Genomic DNA, 25,474 nt, shown 5'->3' on the forward strand with positions numbered 1-25,474 from the left:
CTCTCGCACATGCAGGAACCACGTATTATTGTACTGCTAAGAAAGTAGAGAACTAACAAATTCACTGCCCAGGAGTAGATGGTACCCTCAGACGATAATTACCCAGAAGAATTGTCACACCAATTTGTATATGAAATCAAAAGGCCAACGTACCTGAAAAGGAAAAGGGTACGTGTCTACTACACAGCGTTCCTTTTGGCCATAGAATATTCGATGCCCCACCTCCACCCTTACTTACCTGCCCTAAGAGATAGATCGCTTAGAGTAGCGTGGGAACAGCTCTTCGCCTCGGCACTGAATGACTATTTGATAGGGAGAGCTTAAAAAAACAACCACTAACATTTAATAACCAGCATATTGAGAATTTTCAGGCGGGCAACTTTAACGTCGCAAGAATACGCTGCCGGACTGCAGCAAGGTAAGAGCAAAATGCCGGTGAAATTAGTATATGTAATAAAAGTAATAGGGATTTTGGTAATCACCGGGTTCATAGCTGCCTCTGCATGGCAGTACAGCTGTGCTATCAATATTATTGCTGTACCCAAACCTAACACACCCCCATCCCCAGCTGCAACAGGTGTTACGTCAGGTGATATTAGTAAAATTGCACACAAGCAAAATAGAGTTCAACGCAGCACATACTCAGATAATAAAGGTATTGACAATTATATACAAGATTCAGCACACGTCTCAAACAACATATGGTATCAACACATGACCCGCATTGGTAAGCAGACAACAGAAGACAGCTGCTACGTTTGCTCATTAATACCATACGCCATGAGTGCTTCTCGAACATTTGTTGCCACAGAAATAGACGAAAAAACAGCACGATGCATAATATACTTGGCACTGTTCCAAACGAAGGGAAGATTTCAAGGGACAGTGGTGCATATGACGTGGAAAACACGAGACTCATACCCATACGAAAACAACTTCCTCAAGACTTATTTGCGTTACCACAAGAGCAGTTTACACGCTGAAGCATACCGATACATAACAAGTGGTCCTGCAAAAGGAGAAACAAAGAAAGTAACACTGCAGTATTTATCATGTGATTGTTACGCCACTGAAGTTCCTGGTAAACTAGGATGTTGGGAGAGGCCACTGTTGACGATAACGGGGAAAGTGTACTTGGACAACAAATGGGAAATAGGAGTGGTTGGCAGCAACATGGTAACAAAAGAAACTATTTCAACTATCGATGCACACAACCACAGATGTTGGACGACTTGGATCAAATACGTGCCTATGCTCACATGGATAGAAACGGATGAAGACCCGATAACAATACTGCCGCTGACTGCGCCTAAAGTATGCTACCAACATAAAGGAGAGGTGGACGTAGGATACAACACCAATTGTGGAAGTGTGATGGAGTTACCTGAGGGGGGAGCAGGAACAGCAGTGATAATGGACCATTACTGGGCCTGTGGAGAAAAGGCATATCACACACTGCCCCCTCTGTGGAATGGTGTATGCACGATGGTGCACGTCAATGTACCATCACTAGTGGTACCCCAGAAGCATGTGAATGTGGCGAACTTTCCCAAGATGGATGAAGGAGACAAGAGAAATAAGAGATCTGCACCACCTCAAGAGGAGCCAGGGAACAGGACCAGTGGCAATGATACTGTCCTAAATAGACGGAAAAGACAAGGAGAACCTCTGACAGGAAATTACTTATGGGGAAGGTCAGAAACAGCACTCACTTCAATCCCGCCAGAACACAGACTATTCAGCAGAGCAGCAATGTTCTTCTCCTCAATAATCCATCCGGGACTACAGGCTTACGCAAACGCAAAATGGCTCCAGATAACTAGATGGGAACTTATGATGACCATCAATTCTACAGTAAACGGATTCAACGCGATAAAAGAGGAGCTGCGAGCAATAAGGATGGTAGCACTGCAGAACAGATATGTATTGGACCTCCTCACTGCCATGGAAGGAGGGGTTTGCGCAAAGATAGGACAATCATGCTGCACATTCATTCCTGCCAACGATGCTGACAACGGTACACTGACAGAAGCAGTTTCACAATTGGCCCAGTTGCACTCCAAAATGGTGGATGAAAGTAAAGGTGTGAAAAAGGATGAGAGCTGGTTTTCGCTATTATGGTCATGGATGCCATCCTGGTTGTCAGATGGACTGAAAATTATAGTTGGTTGTATTATTTTGGCTGGAGCTACACTGATCATAATAAGATTTTGGAAAGCCCGGAAGGCACGCACCACTGACGAGTTGCTTGAAATGGTCGGTATGCACCCACTGATGCCAGCAGATGACGGCCAACACACAGGCATAATAATACAAGAGAGAGAGAAATTGCACAACCAGATCATCACCAACCACCTGGACCCACCATCGGTGAAGGTGGAGAACCCAAGAAACTCCAGGAGTTACATAGGGAAATGGGTATATTGCCCTCCTGGAGGAACCTGTGAATATATGTATTGGTCATTTGAAGATCATGTTAACCATTATGGACATCTAGGAGGAATAACTAAAATATGGAGAGTAAGAGGAGGTAACGAAAAGGATATGTTTGTGGTCGACAAGTCGACCAGAGGGGGGACTGAAGTGGGAAAATGGAAAAAAGAGGCTCCCATCTTTCCCCTCTCGCGCCTGGCCTAAAGGTTCACGGCCCAAGCACCCGCCACGAGAAGAGTTTGCCCATCTACCAGACGACCAGATACCCTGGTACAGGAACATAAGGATGTGTCCATCTGCCTGCCCAGCAGCCCGCCCTGCCCATGCCGATGCCTGCGGCATAGATCAACTAGACTAAAACTATACATCGTTAGAGATGCCATGACGACCTAGCCAACGGATAGCACACCTGTGCCAACATACACACTGGACACTCCCGCACCAATCTACACGAAGAATATACTCAGTGCTATGACGTAGGCGACAGACATACTCACGGACGTGCATCTTTATTATTTTTCACTTAGGCTCTCAAAATGCAGAAACGCAAGACGCACCATGAACTCATCTAAAGAGCTTGCTCACGCTTCTTCTAAACCTAGGTGCCATAATGAGAATTATAACGAAGACACGATACTGGTCATAAGACAATATGAGACTATAACCTAAAGCGCCTGTGCACCAAACGGTTCCACCTATACACCAGGCCTAAGTAGGCCGCAAGCAAGAGCTCCCGTGGACGTTAACAGAGCAAGAGTCAGGTTGCTGATCCTGCAGGATGAGCCTGGCAAAAGCAGACAGCCAAGGTCGTAATGTTGCAAACCCACATTCCAAAAGCAGACCATCAAGGGCACGATGTTGCAACCTCGCACGCCGTGCACCAACATCAAAGTCGCACCTGCAATTAAACCAGGCGCACAGTGGAAAAACAATATTAATTGTGCAGAATTCTGCCTCAAACACGGTCCCACCTCACGTGACCAAGCCGAACCTGACGAGATGCCAAGCCCAGGAGGAAAGAGGCGTCTGGATCCCTCGTTACAAGACACAGGCAGATACACTTGAAAGGATCAATGGACATCTGCGACAGTGGGAGTAGTCGGCCGTCCAGCTCATGAATAAGTCTTCACATTGTCTGCATGCACCCATAGTGAAACATTGTTGCACATTGCAGGTACACCGAGAGCTGGGAACAGCGATGGTCCCAGGCTGGGAAGCTCATGGGCGCACCAATCAGAACATGGGGTTCTTATCACTGACACCATTAACATCAACCAATCATTAGGAGTCTTCATGTAACAATTCTCATGTATCTAATTGTAGGGACAACCAAGATATATCACCTGACTAACCCTCGTCCACTCATATTATTCTCTATACGTATGCTATACTAACCCTACCACTCGAGCAACCAATTAAGAGTGGCGATAGGTTTTTTGTCAACTTTCTAAAGTGACGCAAGTAGCGCGTCATACTACAGTAAAAAGGGCCTGCGAGCCCCACGATTGTGTGTGTGTCAGGTCAGACGCGTATGATCCTTGACCCATCCCTGCCGTTTGTGTTTAATAAACAGCAGAGTCACCTTGCTTCTTGTGTGTGTCTCATACTCTATCTATCTCTTTTGGGATATACGGGAGGAGTTGGGGCCTCCCTGCCCAGAGGTCTGCGGACGGCCCGGCCGACCCCGGCAGTATTTCCCCCCGACACTATATATACATGTCAGCCCCCGGATATACATAACATACCTGATCCAGGAATAGGCATGCCTTGAAGTGATGGAATCCTGCTGGGTGTTGTCAACAAATCCAATATGAGGCAACCCTAACCCGAACAGCACAAGGGCACAAGCTAGGTTTGTGACAATATCCAGTTTCGTTCAGTCTCACCAGAGTTCCAGGTAGAAAGAAGTTCCACAAAGTCCAATCCCAAAGTTCCAAAATCCAGGGAAAATCCAAGAGAGTTCCAAAAGCACAATTCATGGGTCAAGATCCAAGCAATGTAATGTCCAGAAAAAATAACCAGTTCACCAAAACCAACAGGGAAAAATAATCAGTAATCCCAAAAACAGCAGATCCATAAAATCCAGAAGCCAGAAAGTCAAAAAACATGAGCAGAAACAAGCGCCACCCACAACACCAGCTGAGAAGCAATGAGGTCCCAATACCGGGTGTTTAAATAGGTCAGGAAAGGCATTTCCTGATTGATCACGTGATACACTGCTGTCACGTGACTACCTTTCTCCATTGCGCGCATCTTCTCGCGTCACCAAGGCAACATTCGAGTCTCCAGGAGGCTCACAGGGGTGCCTGCTGCCGCGTTGTCCTGGGGGAAGAAGAAGAACCCGTCCGAGCCCGGCGTGGGACCCCCGAAAGCATAGAGGAGGAGCACTGCGATTGGCATTTGGCAGGTGAGTTCGTGACAGAGTTCCCCCCTCAATGCCCACGTCCCCCCGGGCATTCAAATTTTGCACGATGGAACCGTGCAACCAACAGTGGGGCATGGATATTAGCAACAGGTTTGCAGGTCCTTTCCTCAGGGCCGTAACCCTTGCAGTCTGCTAAATACTGCAAACGACCCCATGCCAGACAGGAATCAAGGATGGCATTGACTTCATATTCATCTGCAAACCCCCAAAATAGAAGGACGAGGTTCAGAAAAGCGAGTGAAAGTAGGACAAGGCTTAAGAGACATATGGAAAAAGTGAGTGGATACACCAAGAATCAGACAGAGACAGGTGGAACATAACAGCATTGATGATTTTAGTGATTTCATATAATAATAATAATAATAATAATTTGCATTGATGTAGCGCTATGAACCCTCAGCCATCTGAGCGCTGCTTATTAACATCCACAGTGCATGGTGCTCATTTATCTACCTCGGAAGGATGAACGGCTGAGTTTGGCCCTGCCGGGATTCAAATCTGCATCGGCAGGATCTGCACAGATGCCAAAGCGAGCGCTCTACTCACTATGCTATCTGCCCAGCTTTTTGGACCGACAACCATACTTTGTCCCCTGGTTCATATACCGGGGCAGGGCGGCGATGCCGGTTGTCCATATGACACATGCCGGGATGAGAGTCGAAGGAGCATCAAGAAGGGGTAACGAGCAAGGATGTTGACCATAAATGGAAAAGAAAGGGGATGTACCTGTTGCAGACTGAGGGGCGTTGTTATAAGCAAATTCAGCTGTAAATAAAGCATTGTACCATGTGTCTTTATGTTGTAGACACAGAGAGCGGAGATACTGTTCTAATGGCTGATTCAAACATTCCATCTGTTTCTGGATGATAAGCATGGGAATACCGGTCATCAATACCAAGGAGGGAAGTGAGAGCAGTGCAGAAATGTGATGTTAATTGAGATCCCCAATCAGAGAAAATGACGGACTGTAGACCAAAAAGACAAAACACATAACAGAAATATAGATTGGATAGGAGCAATATGTATGCCCGTACAGGAAACACAACAGGCCATTTTTCATAAAATAATGGACGATTGCTGAAATGGTATCATGGTTTTTACCTTAAGTAGGCCAGTTGTGAAATCCATGGATACCATATAGCAAGGTTTATGTGCAAACAACATGGTTTGTAGTAGACCAGTTGGCTTTCCCCTGACGTTCTTTCCTTGTGCACACACAGAGCAGGAGGAGACATAATTGATAGTATCTCATCTCATCCCTGGCCACCAACACCATTGTTGTAGGAGTGTCAAGTTTTTATGTTGGCAAGGGTGTCCCTTAATAGGCCATCAGTCTGGCTTCCGGGCAGTCAGAGGCACGGAAACTGTTCTCCTGAACGCCTGTGGAAATCTGCTCTCTAACCTCGATTCCAGCTCTCCCTCTGTCCTCATCCTCCTCGACCTTTACTCTGCTTTCAACACGGTCAATCACGCCACCCTGATCAACCGACTGAACCTGGGCATCAATGATCAGGCTCTGGCGTGATTGATCTTCTTCCTCCTGGACCATCCCTCACAGTTCCAACTTGGGTCCTTTATCTCCACCACCGCTCTCTCGACATGTGGTGTCCCCCAGGGCTCTATCCTCTCACCATGGCTCTCCAATGTCTATCTGGTCCCTTTGGCCCACCTGATGTCCACCTTCTCTTGGAACTTTCAGTGTTATGCAGGTGATACTCGGCTCTCTTTCAGGCTTCCCTCAACCTCCTCTCCACCCTCGCTCATTCCTGACTGTCTGATTCAAGATTGGTGCGCCTCCAACGATCTTTGCCTTAATGGCCTTAATGGCAGTAAGACAAAGATCCTTCTCATTGGAACCCATCTCTCACTCTGGCTGCCCTCGCCTTCCTGTGAGGCAAATACCTTGGTGTCATCTTCGACTCCACTCTCTCCTTCTCTCCTCACATCACAGATCTTGCCAAAAAAGTCCACTTCCAGCTGCAACTCCTCTTCTACCTTTTCTTACCTTCCCCCAGAAGCTCACTGTCTCCCGAGTCCTGGTTCTCGCCAGGCTGGACTACTGCAACAGCCTCTTTCTCAATCTGCCTACCTCTTCTCTTCTCCCCCTGCAACTAACCCAGAACAGGACTGTAAGACTTATCCTTGGCCTCAAGCCCAGGGACCACATCTCTCCAGCCCTGAAATCTCTCCACTGGCCTCCCGGTGGCTGCAAGGATCAATTTCAAGACCATCTGCATCGTTCACAAGGCTTTCTGGGGCCAGGGCCCACAGTGCATCCAACTCTCTCTTCTGAAATACCTTCCTTCTAGGGCTCTTCACTCAGCTACCTCCATCTCTCTGAGGGTCAGACACTCTGCATGTAGAGAGTGGGGGGTAGAGCTCTCTCCTCTGGAGGTGCCTCCCTCTGGAACAGCCTCCTGCCCCTCTCAGACTTGAGCCGGACCACCTGAAGTTCCAGAAGCAGCTCAAGACCCTCCTTTTCTCTTCTGCCTTCTGTCTCTCGCTCCCTTACTAAATTATCTGTCGGCTGCACCAACTGGTTGCATGGTTCGTCAGGGTCTCACTGGGTACCAGGCCCCACCACGACAAGTCTACCTTTGCACTGCCCCTTGGTGCCTTCGCACGTAGGGGCTGTAACTGTAACCCCTATAGCCCCCTGCCTCCGTGCACTTCCCAGAGCCACGCTGCACTTACGCAGAGCATTGCTGCCCTGATCGCACTTTCCCCCCTTCCTCTCCCTTGCACTTCCCCCTCTCCTGCCCCCTGCACTTCTATTGTCACACTTGCACGATCCAAACGATACAATGCCTAGTAAGATTGTTTGTCTTGTCCTCCCTATGTCTTCCCTCCCTTGTCTTGTGGTGCCTAGAAACACTTGTGTACAGGCCTGTTATAAATGCCTTATGTCATCATATAACCACTTAACGGATTGTTGTCTTGTCTGTGGTGTTGGGAGAAATAGACGACGTTGGACAAATGGTAAACCCTCATGATAGTCCACGTTCCAATCTTGCAAGTCACTAGGGTGCATTTTTACCCATTCTTGTATAGTGGAGATCAATGCAGGTGGTGGAGTACAGACTCAAACAAAGTGTGTTTGTTGAAGAACAGTATATGGAAACACAGGAAAAGTTTCCCCACCGGAGAAACAAGATAAGGTGTCGGCTTTCCCATGTGTAGGACCAGGACAGTGTTTAATCATGAAGTCAAAAGTGGAAAAGAAAATGTGCCAGCACTCTTGGTGACTGTTCACACATTTCATAGGAGCCAAATCTTGAATGTTGCGATGATCTGTATACACAGTTACTGGCTATTTAACATCCAAGAGGTGATGTCCCCAAGCTGAGAATGCATCTTTAATAGCCAGAAGCTCTTTCTCAGTAACCGTGCAATGCATTTCAGCAACAGAGAATTTTCTAGAATGGAATGCCACCAGATGTAACAAACCAGTGGTGGAACAAATTTGAGACAAAATAGCCCCCAGGACAAACGAAGATGGATCGGCTTCTACCATAAATGGGGAGTCTGGATCAGGGTGGTGCATGATGGGGGATGCTATAAAAGCAGTTTCCAGAGTGTCAAAGGCATCTTGTTGAATAGATGTCCACTGAAACGGAACTGCTGCACTTGTGAGCTTGGTCAACGGAGCAGCAATGGTAGAGAATCCCTGAATAAAGCAGCGGTAAAAATCAGCGAAACCAAGAAAAGACTGCAAGGCCTTAACTGATGTTGGTACTGGCCAGTCAAGGGTAGCTTTCACCTTAGTTGCATTCATAGAAAACCATCCGCAGTTATCTGAAATCTTAAGAAGTCAATCTCATGGACATGAAATATGCATTTTTTGGCATTAGCAAAAAGAGATTTCTGACGTAGTCGGGGTAATACCTCGGATACATGGCTTATGTGTGTCTTATATGATGGGGGAAATATCAGTATATCATCATATATGCTGGGGAACAGGCAGGAGCAAGATGGGTTAGAGCCTGGCAGACTAAACATGCCTTGCAGGCATCCAACATCCATTTGCCACACTCTTGCACTCAGGTACATTTCACAGTTAGCCCCGGCCCCCTTTAGGGACTCTGATTGGCTCAGGCACACTTCCTGTACACTCAAGATGGCCCCAGGGAGACTTCCTGTGAATCTTGTGAATACCTGGGTACGTTCCAGCCTCTGGGCGTGTTTGGCTATATAAGCCACGCCCAAAGGCAGACCCATGCTTGGTGTTGCAACTGTGGCTTCGAGCAACATGCTTACCGCGATCCTCGACTTGTTCCTTCCTCGGCTTCGTCCGCGCGCACTTCTTGGATCTCAGCATCTGGAAGAGAAAGACAGCATTAGAAAAGCAGTACCTGTAAGCACCTTCGCTGCAATCCACCTTCTTCAGCGAGCGTGTGCGCAGTCAGCAGCATCACTTACCCGAATCTTGGAAAACCTTAAGGTAGCATTCAGAGTTCTTGCGCGTGCCTCCTTCGTCAGATCCCTCCAAGAACCACTGAGTGCAAGCAAAATGACTATATTCTATTGTTAAAAAAAGGTCTTTGTTTACTACCTTGGAACTGCTCATGCACAAACATGATTTTGTCTTATATATAAATAGGTTTTTTCGTAGGTATAAAAGTTAGCTATGTCACCATTAGCAATGGGGTTCTTCCAATGTCTTTTTCGTTCTTTTGGTAATTTACGTCACGCTTCATGTGGATCTGCTTTTAAGAGCTCCAATAGTCAGCATCACTGTTCTTTCCTACTCAATGGTACTCTGCTAATTGATCTCTAGAGGATGAAGCGCCATGTCGACTGCCATCGTCCTGTTTCCAGGGAGCGCATGCTGCATTAAAACGGTCCACTCAGCGAGAACTTTTCCCCTAGTTCTAGGAACAATTGGTATCAATTAGCATCTATTGAATGGTCAATACTCCTATGAACTCACATTACTTGGTAACATGTCATAAACACTGGGTATTAAGGTGCTAAAACTGAGGCATTTGCAGTGATGTTATCTGCAGCGAATCTGTACAGTTGCTTCCAAAATAAGTTAACTGGGCTACTGTATACGGATACCACTTTGACTAACAAATCATCTTTAAAGAACTTAAAAATGTCCTATTTTGAAAATCTCCTACTATCGGACTCAATCCATTACCTTCCCACTGACTACTAACACCGTTCAGCTATTTGATGCCATTCTATTCACTTTTTTCCCCATGCCTCAGGTTGCTAGCTGTTCCCGTCTTTAGACTTGGTAGAGCTTTTGTGGGTTGCCTAGGAATCCTCGTGTTACACCTATGCAGGCTCTCTTTTTTATTTTGGAGACCTCCTGGTTCTTCTATTGCTTGAGCAAGTTTTGGGACTCTACAGAACTACAAACACCAACTAACAACTCTTTCACCTGGCCCCAAAGTGTATTCTTCCACAATCAGTTTTGTCTTTACAGGTAAGTGCCCTTTCCCCACACCCCTAGAGGCTCCATGGCACCTGCAAACAGCGGTTTCTCTCTGTAGTTTACTCATGTGACCAGTGCACTTATTGTTCTCTCTTTTTAGACCATTTGCCATTCCTTCCCCAGTCCTGCCTGGCAAGGGTTAAGTGCAATATTGATCTAATCTGCTCAGTTGTTTTTTACTCCCTGAATGCCTTTTGTTGGCACCCTGTAAGCCCGAGGATATGGTATTTATGCCTCTAAGCAGTTGAAAAACTTGCTCATCTAATTTGTTTGATATCTGCTTTTACTTTGTTGGCCTGGAGTCTTGCGCATTGATTATCTGATCCAATTTCTTTAAGTCATCTGTTTTATTATCTCATTGCTTTTACACTTGTTCCACACTCCAGCGCCTGTGAGGGCCTGGCCTGCGCAATGTGAAAGCTAAAATTAAATAACTTAATCCTATTAAAGTTGATCAAGGGTTCCTCTACTGATAATTCTGTTGTTTCTTTTGATTGTAGTTCAAAGAAAGACGGCCCAGAAATAATCACCTACCAAAACCAAAAGGCAACGGAGGTCTGAAGATGCGTGCTTCTGTCCGTATGACACGATACCTAGAGTCGTGGGGGGCTGCAAGACCATTTTCCCAACTGAAGGAAAGTGTAAGCGTAAGCAGTGAGGTTTCAGCACCGAACGGCAAGCCAAAGAAGGTAAGCGTACCATAAGAAGTCCATCCAAAGGATAATCACTGAATACTCTATCGGAGATTACATGGGGAAATATCTCATATACTTTGAATAGTAGAGACTATTCAGTAGCATATTTGGTGGAATGACCTCACTACTAGACGTTTAAGCAACCAGAACATTTGCTGTTGCTCTGCTTGGTTTAGGGATCGGTGCGAGGATTGGCACAAAAAAAGTGTCTCTAACCAAGAACAGGTCAAAACAACTACCCCTTTCTCAATCCGCTCAATGGGAGACCAAAAGGTATGGTATTGACTCTATTTTATTTCAGACCATTCGAAATAGCAAGCATGGGTTCATCTATTTTTTTGTAACACATATTTTATTTATCAAAAACAATATAAAAAATAATAAATTAAGAACAGTTGAGTGCCTACAACAATATAGCACTCTAATTCAATTCCATGTAAGCACTTAATGCTTTTTCTGAGGTTAGTATGTGACAGAAATCTGTTGTTGATATACAGATATTGGGCCTCATTACGAGTATGGAGGTAGCCATGCCGCTTTTAGCAGCATGGCTACCCTTTTGCGGTACCCGGACCCGGTACATCCCCATTCCCGTTTGAGCCCCCATAGGACTCAATGGGAATGGGTAGGATGCTAACAATGGGTCTGTTAATGACGGGCCTGTTGTTAGCATCTTGGTCTACGAGTGGGTCCTGCTAAGGACGCCTGGTCTGACCAGGCGTTCCTTAGCGGGACCCACTGCAGACCTCGTAATAGGGCGGCCCGGAATGAACAGTGCCGGTCCCTTACCGGCACCGTTCATTCCGCAGCCGCCTTGGTTGTAATGAGACCCGTTGACTGGTTTATAAAAGTTATTCTAACATAGACCTTCAAGATATGTCTACATATGTTCATGTGTTTCGGCCATTTTCAAAAAGAATGAATTAGATGCTATCCCTAGCATCATTGTTTGATGTTTTGGCCATCTTCAGGACAGATAATATTTAGATTCTCAAGTTGTCAACTCACAACAACTGTAGCCTCAAAAGCAGTCGAATTTGAACTTCAATATTTTCTGATAGGACATCAAAGGACTTCTGAATGTCTCAATTTCACGGGTCTTCTATTTCCGATTAGAAGGTTATTTGTAAACCCAGCACCCCATTTCCTTCAAAGTTGTCTATTATTATTATTATTATTATTATTGTCCGTATGGGGGCTCAAATGGGAATGGGGATGGGTAAATTGAATGAGGAATTACCGGGTTCTCCAATGTTGGAATGGCCCGTAATTCCTCATTCACGGAACCCGGACTCTAGTTTGGAGGCAGCCATGCCGCAAATAGCGGCATGGCTGCCTCCAAACTCGTAATGAGGCCCAATATCTGTATATCAACAACAGATTTTTGTCCCATACTAACCTCACAAAAAGCATTAAGTGCTTACATGGAATTGAATTAGAGTGCTATATTGTTGTAGGCACTCAACTGTTCTTAATTATTTTTTATATTGTTTTTGATAAATGAAATGTGTTACGAAAAAATTGATGGACCCATGCTTGCTATTTCGAATGGTCTGAAATAGTTAATACCATACCTTTTGGTCTCCCATAGAGCGGATTGAGAAAGGGGTAGTTGTTTTGACCTGTTCTTGGTTAGAGTCATATTGTCCCTATATCAAATCGACCCCCGTTAACAAAAAAGAGGGAACTTACCCTTATAGTAAAACCACAAAAAAAGTGGGACAAGGATTTCACTGCAGAGAAAGTGACTCTGAAGTTATGATTAAGCCTGACTTCCCACAGGCAGAGTAGTCTTTGGGATGCTCATAACTTTGGTGCCACTTGAACCTTCACATAAGGCTCCAAAAAATATATACAACTAAGTCAAGAGATTGTTTTGGAAAGTTTTGTGAAGTTCCATTAAGGGGTCGGGGGCAAAGGAGATTCCTGGAGCAGAAAAACAGGTTTTCCCATTCAATTTCTGTAGGGATAGGTTTGCTCACACCTACAGCCGAACCAATGGATGAATTTGCAACAGAAATTTGAAAGGGGTGTGTGTTTTATCATCGAGGCGTTTGCAAATTCGGTACAAATCCATCCACTGTTTTATTTTAAAATGGACCAAAAAGGGCCAAAATCTAAGTAGTAATATCTGGGTTTATTCGGGGGCCAGACCCAGTGTCCACTTCAGGTGGCATGGTGAGGTCCCATGCCCGCAGCAAAGTGGCCACTGTCCATGGACAGCTTTGGTGGATCCCCCTTTGGGACAACGTGGTCACAGTGCCTGGCCACATGCCATGGCCAATGGTCTGCAGCCCCACAATGAGAGTAAAGTGGCCACAAGGCCTGTCTGCAGGCCCAGCCCAGTGGCCACTTCATGTGATTTGGCAGGAACATTTGTGGGCAAATGCCACGCCCTGAAGAAAGTGGCCACTGCTCATGGACGCAGACATTGACAGTGGGCCGCAAACCTGAGTGGGACTATATGGGGGTTCCATGGCCAGTGGCTTCTAAGCATAATACCAGGGCAAAAGAGCCCGAACACAGGCCAGGCTGAGTTACCAATGCCTTGGAGGTGCACAGGGTTGGCCAACGGTCGTATCCCAGTGAGAGTGGTCCTGGACCATCAATAAGGGCAAAGCGGCTACTGCAACTGGCTGTCATCCATGCCCAGTGGCCACTTCAAGTAGCATGCAGGACTCCGGGCATGGCCAGTTACTCGTGGTGGCCCAAGGCATGGGTGAAGGAAATGTCGGTGACCACTGAGGGGTGATTTAGGAGAGCCAGGGGCGGTGCAGAAGTCTTCCACCGCAAAGTGATCACTGGACATAGCTGGAGTCCATGCCCACGTTGAGTGGCTTGGGGACTTCATGGTCAGGGCTTAAGGCAATATCCTTGGCAGAGATCGCAGGGGCATGCTCAGTGGCTAGTGTAGGTTTAATAGTGTATACTACAAAAATAATGTTGATATTCATTGAAGAAGCATTGTTAAAGGGACATTATTGTTTCGATGCAAAACAATGAAAGCCCTTAAATTAACCAATTATGGTTACTAAAATAATAACCAATTAGTTACTAAAATAATAACCAATTAACGTTCCCAAAACTGCCATCCAAACTGAACCAACATTCGGACAACTGCACATTGCTCTGACACCTTGCACATCTGCCAACACAAATTCAACAGAATAAAAAGAACAAAAACCGCTAAATGAAAACAGTAGTATTTTGCACTGCCTAGGGCCTGTGGTTGGAGAGATAATGCCTTCACCAACCAGTTGCAGCCTATCGATGCATGTTTTAATGAAAATGTCCTTTGTGCGGGTTTCTGAAATGATTTTTAAACTCCTTGTTTCGGGAGGATAGCTTAGGGAGAACGTGCTCGCCTTGGAAGCAAGACGACACGGAGCAACACAGGTTCGATCCCCGGGTCTGCGCTTAGAAACCTCTGGGTATTAAGCGCGTTATAGATAACTTATCATATCTTCATTTGGATGCCGGCTGCTGAAGACGTTAAGTTAGCTAAACAATGTGCATACGGCATCGGAAGATAATGCCATGTTTGACTACTATCAGCCACCATTGCAGCTTTTCAGCATCTGAGGATGGGGGTGTGATCATCATTGTAGTTGCTGAGTGAGGCCATGACCTCCAGAGTACTGCTTGGATTGTACTAGTCATCAATTATCTGACCGTCATGGAGGTCTACAATGTCTGTTTATTAATTGTATGATTATGACCTATTCTTTATTATAAATAAATATTGGCAGCAATAATATTGACAGCAATTTTTTGGTCTTATGTTTTTCAATACTTTGTGTTTTAGGAGATACCCCTGCGTGCTATTGGTCATCAGACAGCCAATGAGGGGTAAGTATCTGAAAGATTCTGTAGCAAATTCGCATTGATTTTTTAATCTCAGTATAAGAATTTACATGAGCAATTAGGTTTGGTTATTATTGACGTGTTAGTGCCTGCCCCGGACCGCTCTGTTGAGTGGTAGGTGACCGCCACCCAAGTTAGTGTCCACTAGTCGAAGAGTATCTTGGAATTGAGCCTTTACAGCTGTTAGAACTGATTGGCTAGAGAGCTGTACACTGTGAACAAAGGGGACGCTTAGAATGAATCTTTCCAGGGTTTATAGTTAATATTTCGAATTCAATTATTTCAAATGCAAAAATGTTGAAAACATTATGTCGAAATAAAAAATGTGAATGTTTCATTTAAACATTTTTATTTTAAAACCCCGTTTTTTTTACACTTTATTTTACTTACCAAAACCCCCAAAAAACGTATTAAATACAAAAAATACATTCTACATTTTTTTTTTCGACATACTGACTAGACACCGCTTTCCAGCATAGTTAGATCCTGAATTCCACGCTTTCTAAATGTCTAAAGAATAGAAACATGCTCAAAACCTAATTCCTTCCGGGTTATTGGATCCAGGCCTTGCTGTTTGGGATGGGATCTGTTTGACGGGGAATCCATGGAGCAAGTATTTCATGAATCCCTGTGCCTTCCAGATCTGGGCAAAGGTAACACTACACGCTTCATCTAATGAAGACATATATAATGCAGTCTGCTGCTACCATGCCAGGGATCCCCCAAAAAGTTGTAATCATCTGAAACAATGTACTTAAATGTGGTCAATCTCTTAGTTATTTTTACTTCCAAATATGTCATGGATGAAAGGGTAGAGGAAATGCATATTTTCCAAACTGCTCATCTTTTTAAGGTTGTTATACTGCATGCAGGGTGTTAACATGTATTTGCGTTAATTGACCATGCTCTGCAGATTGCCCTCAAAGGTTTTACCTGTTAAGTCTGACCATAGGATCACTGTCTACTGTTGAGTACACATCTTCAAGGAGTCAGAAGTCAGAGTGACTGAGTATTTTTTTTCCAACTGAACATATGTGATAAGCTGTAAAATGTATCAGTGGGTGCGGTATAAGGTGACTGCACATCTTTAGGGTTTCTTTTCAGCACACCGTATATTTATGTATTTTATTTATTTTTTACATTTGTAAAGCGCCTTAGCCCTGAGGTATCAGGGCACTGTTAGTGAAACCAGTTACGCATGAAGATTGCAGACCCAGGGCCAGAAAAGCTGGCACTTCACGTAAAGACTAGACAGGGGAGATGTTAGTTCGTCTTGGAGTGTCGTTTAGGCACAGAGCCAAGTTCTTAGTTCATCTTGCAGTGTTGTGTAGGCAAAGAGTCACGGTCCTGGGGCCAGTAGGCCAGTAAGGCCAGGAAGGGCCAGTAAGATTCTATTGCCCTTAATGTGGGGGGCAGCACATTCAGTGGTGTCTTGCCACTGGATATGCAACGAGCCCCGTTATTGTATGGTATGTAGAGTTTTCTTACTATCTCAAATGTCCTGTTGCCCCTGACAATCCAACTTTGAGCTTTTTGTATGCTCCGGCTAGGACTTGGGTGACTACTGAGTGACATTAATTTAGCATTTGTTATTTGCAGCAGGCAGAACTCTGGTAGTAAGTATTATATGAAGAAAACATCATTATACATGATAGAGTACATTGTCATGTTATCAAGCAATGTGGAAGATGCATACCCGTTGATGGGTACGTCATGAAAGGCAAGTATGGGTTCAAGACCCCCTATGACTTATTGCACAACTCTTATTTGACAGCTTTTAATACATTATGTTACATTTCTCTTGGGTGCCATGTTATGTCCTTTTCTGAGCACTAGCAGGTTGACGGAAGCATAGCTTTGTGGTTCCTCTTTGAGTTACTAGGGGAACAACTAGGTGTTTAGGGAATTCCTAATATGAGGTTATCATCAATTATCCTGTGTCACTGAGAGTTTGTTCCAGAGTGTTGTGGCCGGTGCTGAGAACCTTGATGCTCCTGATTGCGCTAAAGCAGAAGGGGCACCTTTGACTGAAGACTCCATCCAGGTGTGCAGAGATATATGTTCCTGGTAAAACATGGCTGTTGCAGTGGTTGGCTCTGTGTACAATGCATAGAGCTTTAAACAGTATACACTGCTTGATTGGCAGCCATTGAAGAGATCTCAGTGCAGCTGTCAACAATTCTATTCAGTTAGTTATACAGTTAACATTGGTGCTGCAACATTCTGGAGATGTTGAAGTCGAGAATTGAGACAGGCCGTTAGTCTCAGGTAGGTATTATGTGTGCCATAGTCTAACCTGGACATACCCAGAGTTAAGGGAGCTTGACTTTGGTGCTTAGTTTTAGATCTTTCTTTCCATGTTTGTATGGCCTGTAGTCATTTCACTTTCCTGATTTGCCAGAATGGACCTGCAGCCAGTATCACCTTGTTTAAATCTTAGATGGTGAACTGAGTACATGTCTACTAGTTATTTTTTTTTAAATAGGTCTGTGCGTCTGTTAGGATGCTGCTGAAATATTTATTGGATAATGACATGACTCGTCCTTATAGAATGCATTTTTCATTGATTCAATTTCTTAAATATATGCTTAGGTATGACGTAGTCTGCATATGTACGTACATAAAGTTGCCCTGATGTCATTGTTAAGATATATATATATATATCTTCTGTACGTCCACATCCTGAAGTACACCCATGGGGATTGTGAGGTTGCAGAAGTAAGACTAGGACACAATGGTGTCATGTATTTGGGTAGAAACCTTTATCATATGAAAAAGGTTTGTAGAAATGCCCCTCTCTCCCTAAAACTAAGGGGCGATTTGCTGCCTCTAAATGAATTAAGGAAATGCCCAGCTAATAAGGTCCATTACTGTCATGTCCCAAAAAGCCTACTTCTGTCCCTAACACTAATAACCTAAACCAACTGTGCAAGGATGATCTCTTCCTAAAGTAAAATGTTCTGTGGAGAGCCAACCAACAGAAAAGTTCCCAGCCTCTTGGGTGATCACAAGTGGCAAAAATAAAGACATTTTCAAAACTGTAGGACTCCAAGGTGAAGGTTGTAGGCCTTTCCCCTACAATCCTTCTTGTGGGTTTTCTCTCCCTTTCGGGGCCTTACAGGCCTGTACTTTCCTTTTGGGGCTTCTCCGGCCTGTACTTTCTCAACCGAATGTCAATAGGCAGCTCACACGAATATACTCATTATTTATTGATTAATATGTACATAGCCAACAAAGGCTTTACATATAGAAAAACAGCACTAAAACATTCCAATTAAAAACAGACGTAACAACTTTAAGAACCTTCATAAAAATCAGTTACTACTAAAACAGCGTATCAGTTGACAATTCCTTTAAAATAGATAAAATTAGTTCATAAAATTTCATCATGTAAAAAATCCAATTCATTTCATTTCCATATACCAGGGCTTCCCATATTTCATTCATATTTACATTGTTACTTGAATTATCATATGACAGCAAATATTTTCTTCGCAAAGAATCAAGACTTTCACAATGACATATATGTTTTGCAGATTCCATAGCTACTATCCCACAAAGTCTACATAGTCTTTGCTGCTTATCAATGCTACGATTTGCTCCCAATATTTCAATGTATTTTTTATTTATTAACATTTATGTAGCGCACAGCAGCCCTGAGGCATTGTGACACTGTTACAATTAATCGTGACTGGTTACAGAATAAAGCATACTTAGTTAGGTGGAATTGTGATAGGGTATACATACTTAGTTACAGGCATTAGGCAGTGTGTTTGGGAAAGCATACTTAGTTACGGGCATAACAAACAACATGTAAAATTCCACCCGGCGTGAAGTAGAGCATTTTAGTTGAATAGAGTAGTTTTGAGGCTTTTGCAGAAATCTGCAAGGGAGGTCTCAGCTCGGAGTGCGTCGGGCAAGGCGTTCCAAAGTTTGGGTGCTAATTGAGGGAAGCTGATCCCCCCTGCTTTGGCCCTATTGATGGGCGGGATGTGCAGTTGATTGGTGTGGTGAGATCTTTTGGGACGCAAAGAGGTATCTCTGGCAATGGTTTCTGCTGGGTAGGTAGGGGCCGAGAGGCTTAAGCATTTATGTGTTAATGTGAGTGTCTTAAATGTGATTCTCTCCTTAAACGGTAGCAGGTGGGCATTCGTTCTAGCCTGTGTGATATGATCTCTTTTGGGGATGTTGAGTGCTGCCCTAAGCGCGTTATTCTGGACTATTTGGAGCCGATTTAGGTTTTTGGACGAAGTGCCTGCAAGAAGCGCATTGCAGTAGTGTAATTTAGCTCCAATCGGGGCTCGAGCGATGGATAGGCAGTTTTGGTTGGAAAGGAACGGTTTTATAGCATTTATTAGTTTGGTAGTGTGGGCAGAGGTGGAAGCTATAGCACTAACCTGTCGGGTCATAGACAGGGTGGAGTCAAGATAAACCCCAAAGGTCTTCACTGAGGAAGAGGCGGGGATGATCGTACAATTGCTGTATTTATGGTTGAGTTTGGACAGTATTTCTTTGGGGGCCTATGATGATGATCTCCGTTTTGTCTCCATTGAGGCATAGCCCATTGTCTGCCATCCAATCTTGGATGATGTCGTATATTTGAAGAATGGTTGCAGAGTCAAGGTCGTACGAGCCACTGAGAGGGACAAGTACTTGAGTATCATCAGCATAGTTGGTGTAAGCTATGCCAAAGGAGTCCAGTTTGTCGAAAAGGGGCTTGGTAAACAGATTGTAGAGGGTTGATGCCGTGCAGGAGCCCTGGGGAACTCCGCAGTGGATGGTGACGGGGGCTGCGTCTGCCTGGTCAGAGAAGAACTTCATAGCTATACCTTCTAAGAAGGAAGTTATCCAGTTGGAGGCCTGTCTAGAGAAGTGGGCTTCATTGGTGAGATGGGCATCGAGGATTTTGTGATCAATGAGATCAAATGTGGCTGACAGGTCCAGAAGCAGTAAGAGGGCTGGTTTGCCTTTGTCCATTATCTCGATCATCTGATTTTTAAGATCCAGTAGGGCGGTTTCAGTGCCATGGCCTTTACGGAATCCTAATGGCCTTTTCCCTAGGATGGCATTGGACTCTAGGAAATGTTGGATCTGATTTTGGGTGGCTTTATCTAAGATTTTAAAGCAAAATGGGACAGTGGTGATAGGGCGGTAGTTATTAGGGGATGAAGGGTCTAGGGAAGGTTTTTTGAGGAGGGGGCGGACCCATGCTGCTTCTAGGCTAGAGGGGATAGTGCAGGTGGTAAATACGGCATTAATGAATGCTGTGATGAGGGGGGCCAGGGAAGCTGTGCAGTTTTAATCATTTTGGTTGGTCAGATGTCTTCTTTACACATGGAGGGTTTGAGATGTAGGAGATCATCTATGACTCCCGATTCTGAAACGTCTCTGAAGGAGAAGAGGTGGTAGGAGGCTTGTGCGGGGGGCGCTAGGCACAGCAGGATGGTCGGACTTAGGTAGCGCTTTGCGTAGTGTTTGTATTTTATCTTGGAGAAGAGTAATTTTGCTTGGCATGGCTTCTTGTATGCTGGAGCACCACGCTTCATCTTTGATGATCTCATCAGGGCTGGTGGGTGGGGTGGTGAGATCTTTAAAAATGGAGGAAAATTCCTTGGATTTAGAGTTAGCATTGGACTTAGCATTGAATATGGCTTTTTTATATAGTATGGATAGCCTTTTTAATTCCATCTTAGTGGAATCACTGGGGTTGGTCTGCCAGTTGGCTAGAGCGATGCGTTTGCTTGTGCGGAGGGCTATTAGGTCATCCGTAAACCAGGAGTTGGGATGCATGGATTTTTTTTCTTTTTTTTTTGCTTTGGCTTTGAAGAGGGTGAGATGTCAGTGTGGGAGTAGATGTCAGCGAGTGTGCTGGGATGATTGGCAAATGGGGTTTGAGTTCCTAGACTTCTAGGACATCTAGGGAGGGAAAAAGGTTGTCTTTTGTTAATGTTATGGGGCTTCTAACCTTGGCTGGAGGGGCATAGGAAACTACTTTAGTGGTAGGCTCGGTGGGGACGGAAAATTGGATGCAATTGTGGTCCGTCCAGGGTAAGCCAAGTTAGAGATTATGGTGGATGAGCAGTTGAGGTCTGCTACCCAGTCAAGGGTGCAGCCTTTGCAGTGGGTTGGGTGAGTAACTTTTTTGCGTGAACCCATGGTCTTTAAGTTCCTTTGCTAGGGCCGTGGCTGCTTTGTCCTTGGGATCAGTGAGACCTAGATTGAGGTCCCTGAGTAAGATAGTTTTGTTGGAGCTTTTTAAATTATTACTTAGAACGTGGAGGAGGTGCCCTTGGATGTCAGGGGCTGTGCCAGGAGGCTTATATATGATGTGGATGTTTATAGTGCTGTTAGCGGACAGGGACAGTTTAGCTGAGAGGAGGTTGGTGATCCCTTCCAAGGTGTGATTACATATCCTGATGGAAAGTTCATCCCTGGATATGAGAGCTACACCTCCACCTTCAAGAAGCTGTCTGTCCTGTCTGAGGATGGAATAACCCTGTGGGAGAGCGAGAGAGATGGCTGGGCTGGATTCTTCGTGGAGCCAAGTTTCCGTGATGGCAAGTAGGTCTAGGTCAAGAGTGGTAATGAGGTTGTTAATCTCGAGGACGTGGGCGGGGAGAGATCAGGCGTTGATAAGGGCACATTTGAGGGCAAGAGGAGGCCTGAACATTTTAGGGTGGGAGGTGTGTGAGAGGGGAGCTGGTGGAGCATGGAAGGGGGGTCGCTAAGGGGGTGGTGGGGCGCATAAGTTTGGTAGTAGGAGGTGAGAGAGTGCAGGTGGGTTGAGTGAGGAGTAGCTGAGAAGTTGGGGAGGCTCGGGTGTAGCGAAGGCTCATTGCGTACTCTCAGCCTGGAGTTCCCGGATCCTAAGAATGTTTGGGAGTCTGGAAGGGTGGAGAAGTTGCATATGTGGGCAGTGATGGCTGGCCATGCGAGCATGTGAGGAGAGAGGGTGGAAAGATGCATGTTGGGTGACATTGGGGTGGTTAGATTCGATTACAAGAGTGTGGCTAGTATAATTATAATTGCAGTGAGGGTGTGTAGTGAGAGAATGGTGTGTTGAGAGTACTGGTGAATAAGCATGTGTGGTGGCTGGGATATTTTAGCAGGATGCATTGGTAAGTGGGGGACGCGTGAAGCACGGGTTGGACAGAAAATACTTTTTAGTCACCAGAGGACATCAGTACAATATGGGGCTGAATGCGCACGGCGAAAAGTGGACAAAGGTACTTTTGGGCACAACAGAGCAGCAATATGGTAAGGGGCTGATGGGCACAGTACAAATTAGGCAAAAATACTTTTTTGGGCACAGTAGAGCAGCAATATGGTACGGGGCTGGTGGGAACAGTACAAATTAGGCAGAAAATACTTTTTTAGGCACAACAGAGGAGCACTATGGTACGGGGCTGACTAAGCATGGCACAGAAGGGACAGAGAACATTTTGTAGTTTTTGTTTTGCTCATTGACAGAGGTGGAGCCAGGGTGTGAGTTTGCGAGTCAGGGTCAAGGATTAACTGGAGTAGGTGTCCTACCTTAAATGTGCAGCAGTAAAGGGGGAGCACGAACAGGCGCAAACATACCTTTATCGTGTCCAAAGGATAGCCGAAAACAATGCCAAAGGCACCATACAGTTCTGGGTATGGGTCTTATGGCTGCGGAAGAGTGTGTGTGCAGCGAAGCGATCGTATAGATGGCGTTAGTCTGCGAAGGCTACAAAGGTAGTGTACTGCGACTGGTACAGCCTGGCCAGGTCCAGACAGGTGCAGCCTTTTTCTAGTGGGCCTTCCTCGTTGTGGGCCCGGTTTGTGCCTTCTGGTCGCCAAGTGCAGCCTATGAGGAGGATTGTCGTGGTTACCTAGCAACCGATCAAAAGGAAAGGAAAGCAAACGAAACGGCAGCCATCGGCTTGCGCGTGGTTAATAGCGCTGCCTGAGATGGCATCAAGTGTGCAGCTTCATTCTTCCTAGTACCTTAGATCAGCAGGAAATCAGCTGCTGTTGCGGGCCTCATGAGAGCGAATGCTGGATGTCGCGGCTCGTGTCTAGCTGCTCCTGCAGTGGTCGGGATCAGGTGGTGGTGTAGCTGCTCTTGCAGTGTAGGAGGGCGTAGGAGGGCTCCACCCCTGTGTCTATCGGGGTGAGGGCGCTGACTGGGTCCAGACAGGTGCAACCTTTTTCTAGTGGGCCTTCCTATGTATCACAGATATTGTACTTGAAAAGCCAGTATCGTCTGATGGTTTTACAATCGGGGAAGGCAATTTGATACTTTGGTGTAGAATCCCTCACTCAAAATTCTAAAAATAACCCACTATTGGTTTTGGTAGCAAGATTATCCATATTACGTTCTTTGCTATGCTCAGTGTGTGTTTAATCTTGACTAAAGAATATTCAAGCCATTGATTGGAATTTTCTTTCACCCATTTAAGGTAAACGCTACGCATTGAATCAAATACTCTTAGATCCTTTTGTTTCTCCATTTTGGTAAAAGCTTTCATTAGATCAACAATAAAAGTGTCATTTTCGAACATGATTAATTTTGCAAATAACATAGCCATTTTGTACTCTAAAATGTCACCAACACCCATTAGGTTACACTCTAATAAAATATATTCACAAAATAAAATATATACTCATTATGCTTCTCTTATTTATCAACTAACTTGGCACACTCCCTTTGGCCAAGTGTAGGATTGTCTTGAACAATGTATTCTTCACTTATTTTGGGTGCAGGTCCCAGACTCATAAAATTCGGTATGGCTTATTTTCTTCCTTGTCAAACAAATGTCTTCTCATGTACTGACCCTCTCAGTTAATGCCGTTGCTCAGATTAACTTTGCATTCACACCCCCAGATACACATCCCACTTACAAAACACCCCCACCCACACAGTCTTTCCCCATTATGTACACACCTCACACAAGTAAAATGTGGCTGAGGCAGACTCACATTCCATACACTCCAAATGCACGTAAGCATAATACACACATTCTGTACTGTGAGAAATCTGAAGGTGTCTCCCTGACTAGTCCCCAGGGATCTGTCATCCAGGGGGCCAGGACACAGCCATCGCTATTGGACCCAGTTCCTGGGAGTGGACCAGTGAGGGAGGACACCTGGATGAGGGTCCTCGGGGAGTGGAAGTAGGACGCCAATGGGTGAGACGCAGCATCCCACTTCTTATAAAACCTTTTCCCCATCGTAGGATACTCCTACACTCTACGCCCCACTCCCCTTTCCGACACAAACACTTTCTTACACCACGAAAGACAACGGACTAACACCACAGTCGTCAACACAAGGGTCCGGCAAAGTCAGGCAATTGATCAGAAACACACACACCTGCCGGCCCTTTCCCTTCCCCACAGGGATAAAAGGTGGAGCCCGAGAGCACACTGTGAGCAAGGCAGACCGCACGACGAGCCTGCTCCAAGTATGGGAGTTCAAGAGATGGAGAAAGGTGGCGAGAAACGACCTTGCCCTTTCCGACCCAGACCCTCTAAGCCTCCAGAAAAGGAATCGTAAGGCCGCAAACAAAAGACAGCATGTATTGCAGCAGATGTCAACGGTATACGGAGCCCTCCGACCACTGATAATCAGGACAGGGAGAGATGCTTGCTAGCGTGGTACCGTCCTTGACTCCAGAGACAAGAAAAGCCAAGCAGTTCATCACAGCCAGTGAGTCGAGTGGAGAACCGATAAGAAACCGAACTGTGTTAAACAAAGGTTACAAATGGCAAATGAAGGAATGTTCAATTTAACAAATTAACAAATTAGGAGAAGACCAGCTGCAAAGGGGTACGGCACCACGTGGCTACTTACACGAGAGACTCTGGTTGATCTCCCTTTTGTTGAAACTGTCGATACCTGAAGGCCTTGGCCGATCCACAAGGAAAAGGTCAAAGTGGTCATACAGGGGTCTAGCAAAATCCTCTGTACAGTCGAAAGTCTTTGACTGACAAACCATTGGAAAGCTAAGGGAGATGAATCCCGAAAAGTGAGAAAGCAAAAGGAACATTGTGTTGACACGAGTGAACCCGACAGAGGGAGGTCCACAGTGAATTGTTTAAAAAGACATTAAAACTTGTGAATGCAACAGTTGAAATTGTTTGGAAAAAGCTGTAGTGAACCCAACGAGGGGAGGCTAACATTCAAGAGGGGTCTGAGCCCAGAAGAGGGGGAACCAAGGCTGAAAAGTCATCACACAATGACACCTGAATGCCGTAGTGAACCCGACAGAAGGGAGGCAAACATGAGAAGGGTTTGAGCCCGGAAGAGGGGGAGCCAGGGGTGAAGTCCTCACCCAACGTAAATTGGAAAGGATTTTTTTGTTTGTTACTTTTGAACACATCAGGTCCTCGGCGACAAGAGACTTTTTGTAGAAAAGAGATTTAACCACTGACGGTCCCGATACCTGAGAACGGAACTGTCATCTCCTGCTAGGAAAGCTCGAGAGTGTGCTGTGCTCACGAGTCCCGCCTTGTCCCGTGCTCAAAACGTAGGGAAGGGAAACCACTGGCTACCACATCCTGACTTATCATTTTTGAACACTTCTTTCTTTCTTATGAACACTATCCCACACTCTTTTTGTATTTAGTTGTAAGGATTGGCAATAGG

At 45.3% G+C, this 25,474-nt stretch overlaps 1 protein-coding gene across 4 annotated transcripts in view; it reads left to right on the plus strand.

Annotated features, from left to right (window-relative positions):
* Positions 1-25,474, plus strand: part of ADCY7 (adenylate cyclase 7) — a 1,256,803-nt gene that overhangs the window by 929,201 nt on the left and 302,128 nt on the right. For all 4 annotated transcript variants that reach the window (XM_069604769.1, XM_069604771.1, XM_069604772.1 and 1 more), the window contains 2 exons: positions 10,802-10,990; positions 14,802-14,845. In XM_069604769.1, the coding sequence (XP_069460870.1) occupies positions 10,802-10,990; positions 14,802-14,845 (233 nt within the window). The remainder of the gene's footprint in view (positions 1-10,801; positions 10,991-14,801; positions 14,846-25,474) is intronic.

Source organism: Ambystoma mexicanum, chromosome 1p (assembly GCF_040938575.1).
Source record: "Ambystoma mexicanum isolate Mex_15411 chromosome 1p, UKY_AmexF1_1, whole genome shotgun sequence".
Taxonomy (NCBI): Eukaryota; Metazoa; Chordata; class Amphibia; order Caudata; family Ambystomatidae; genus Ambystoma; species Ambystoma mexicanum.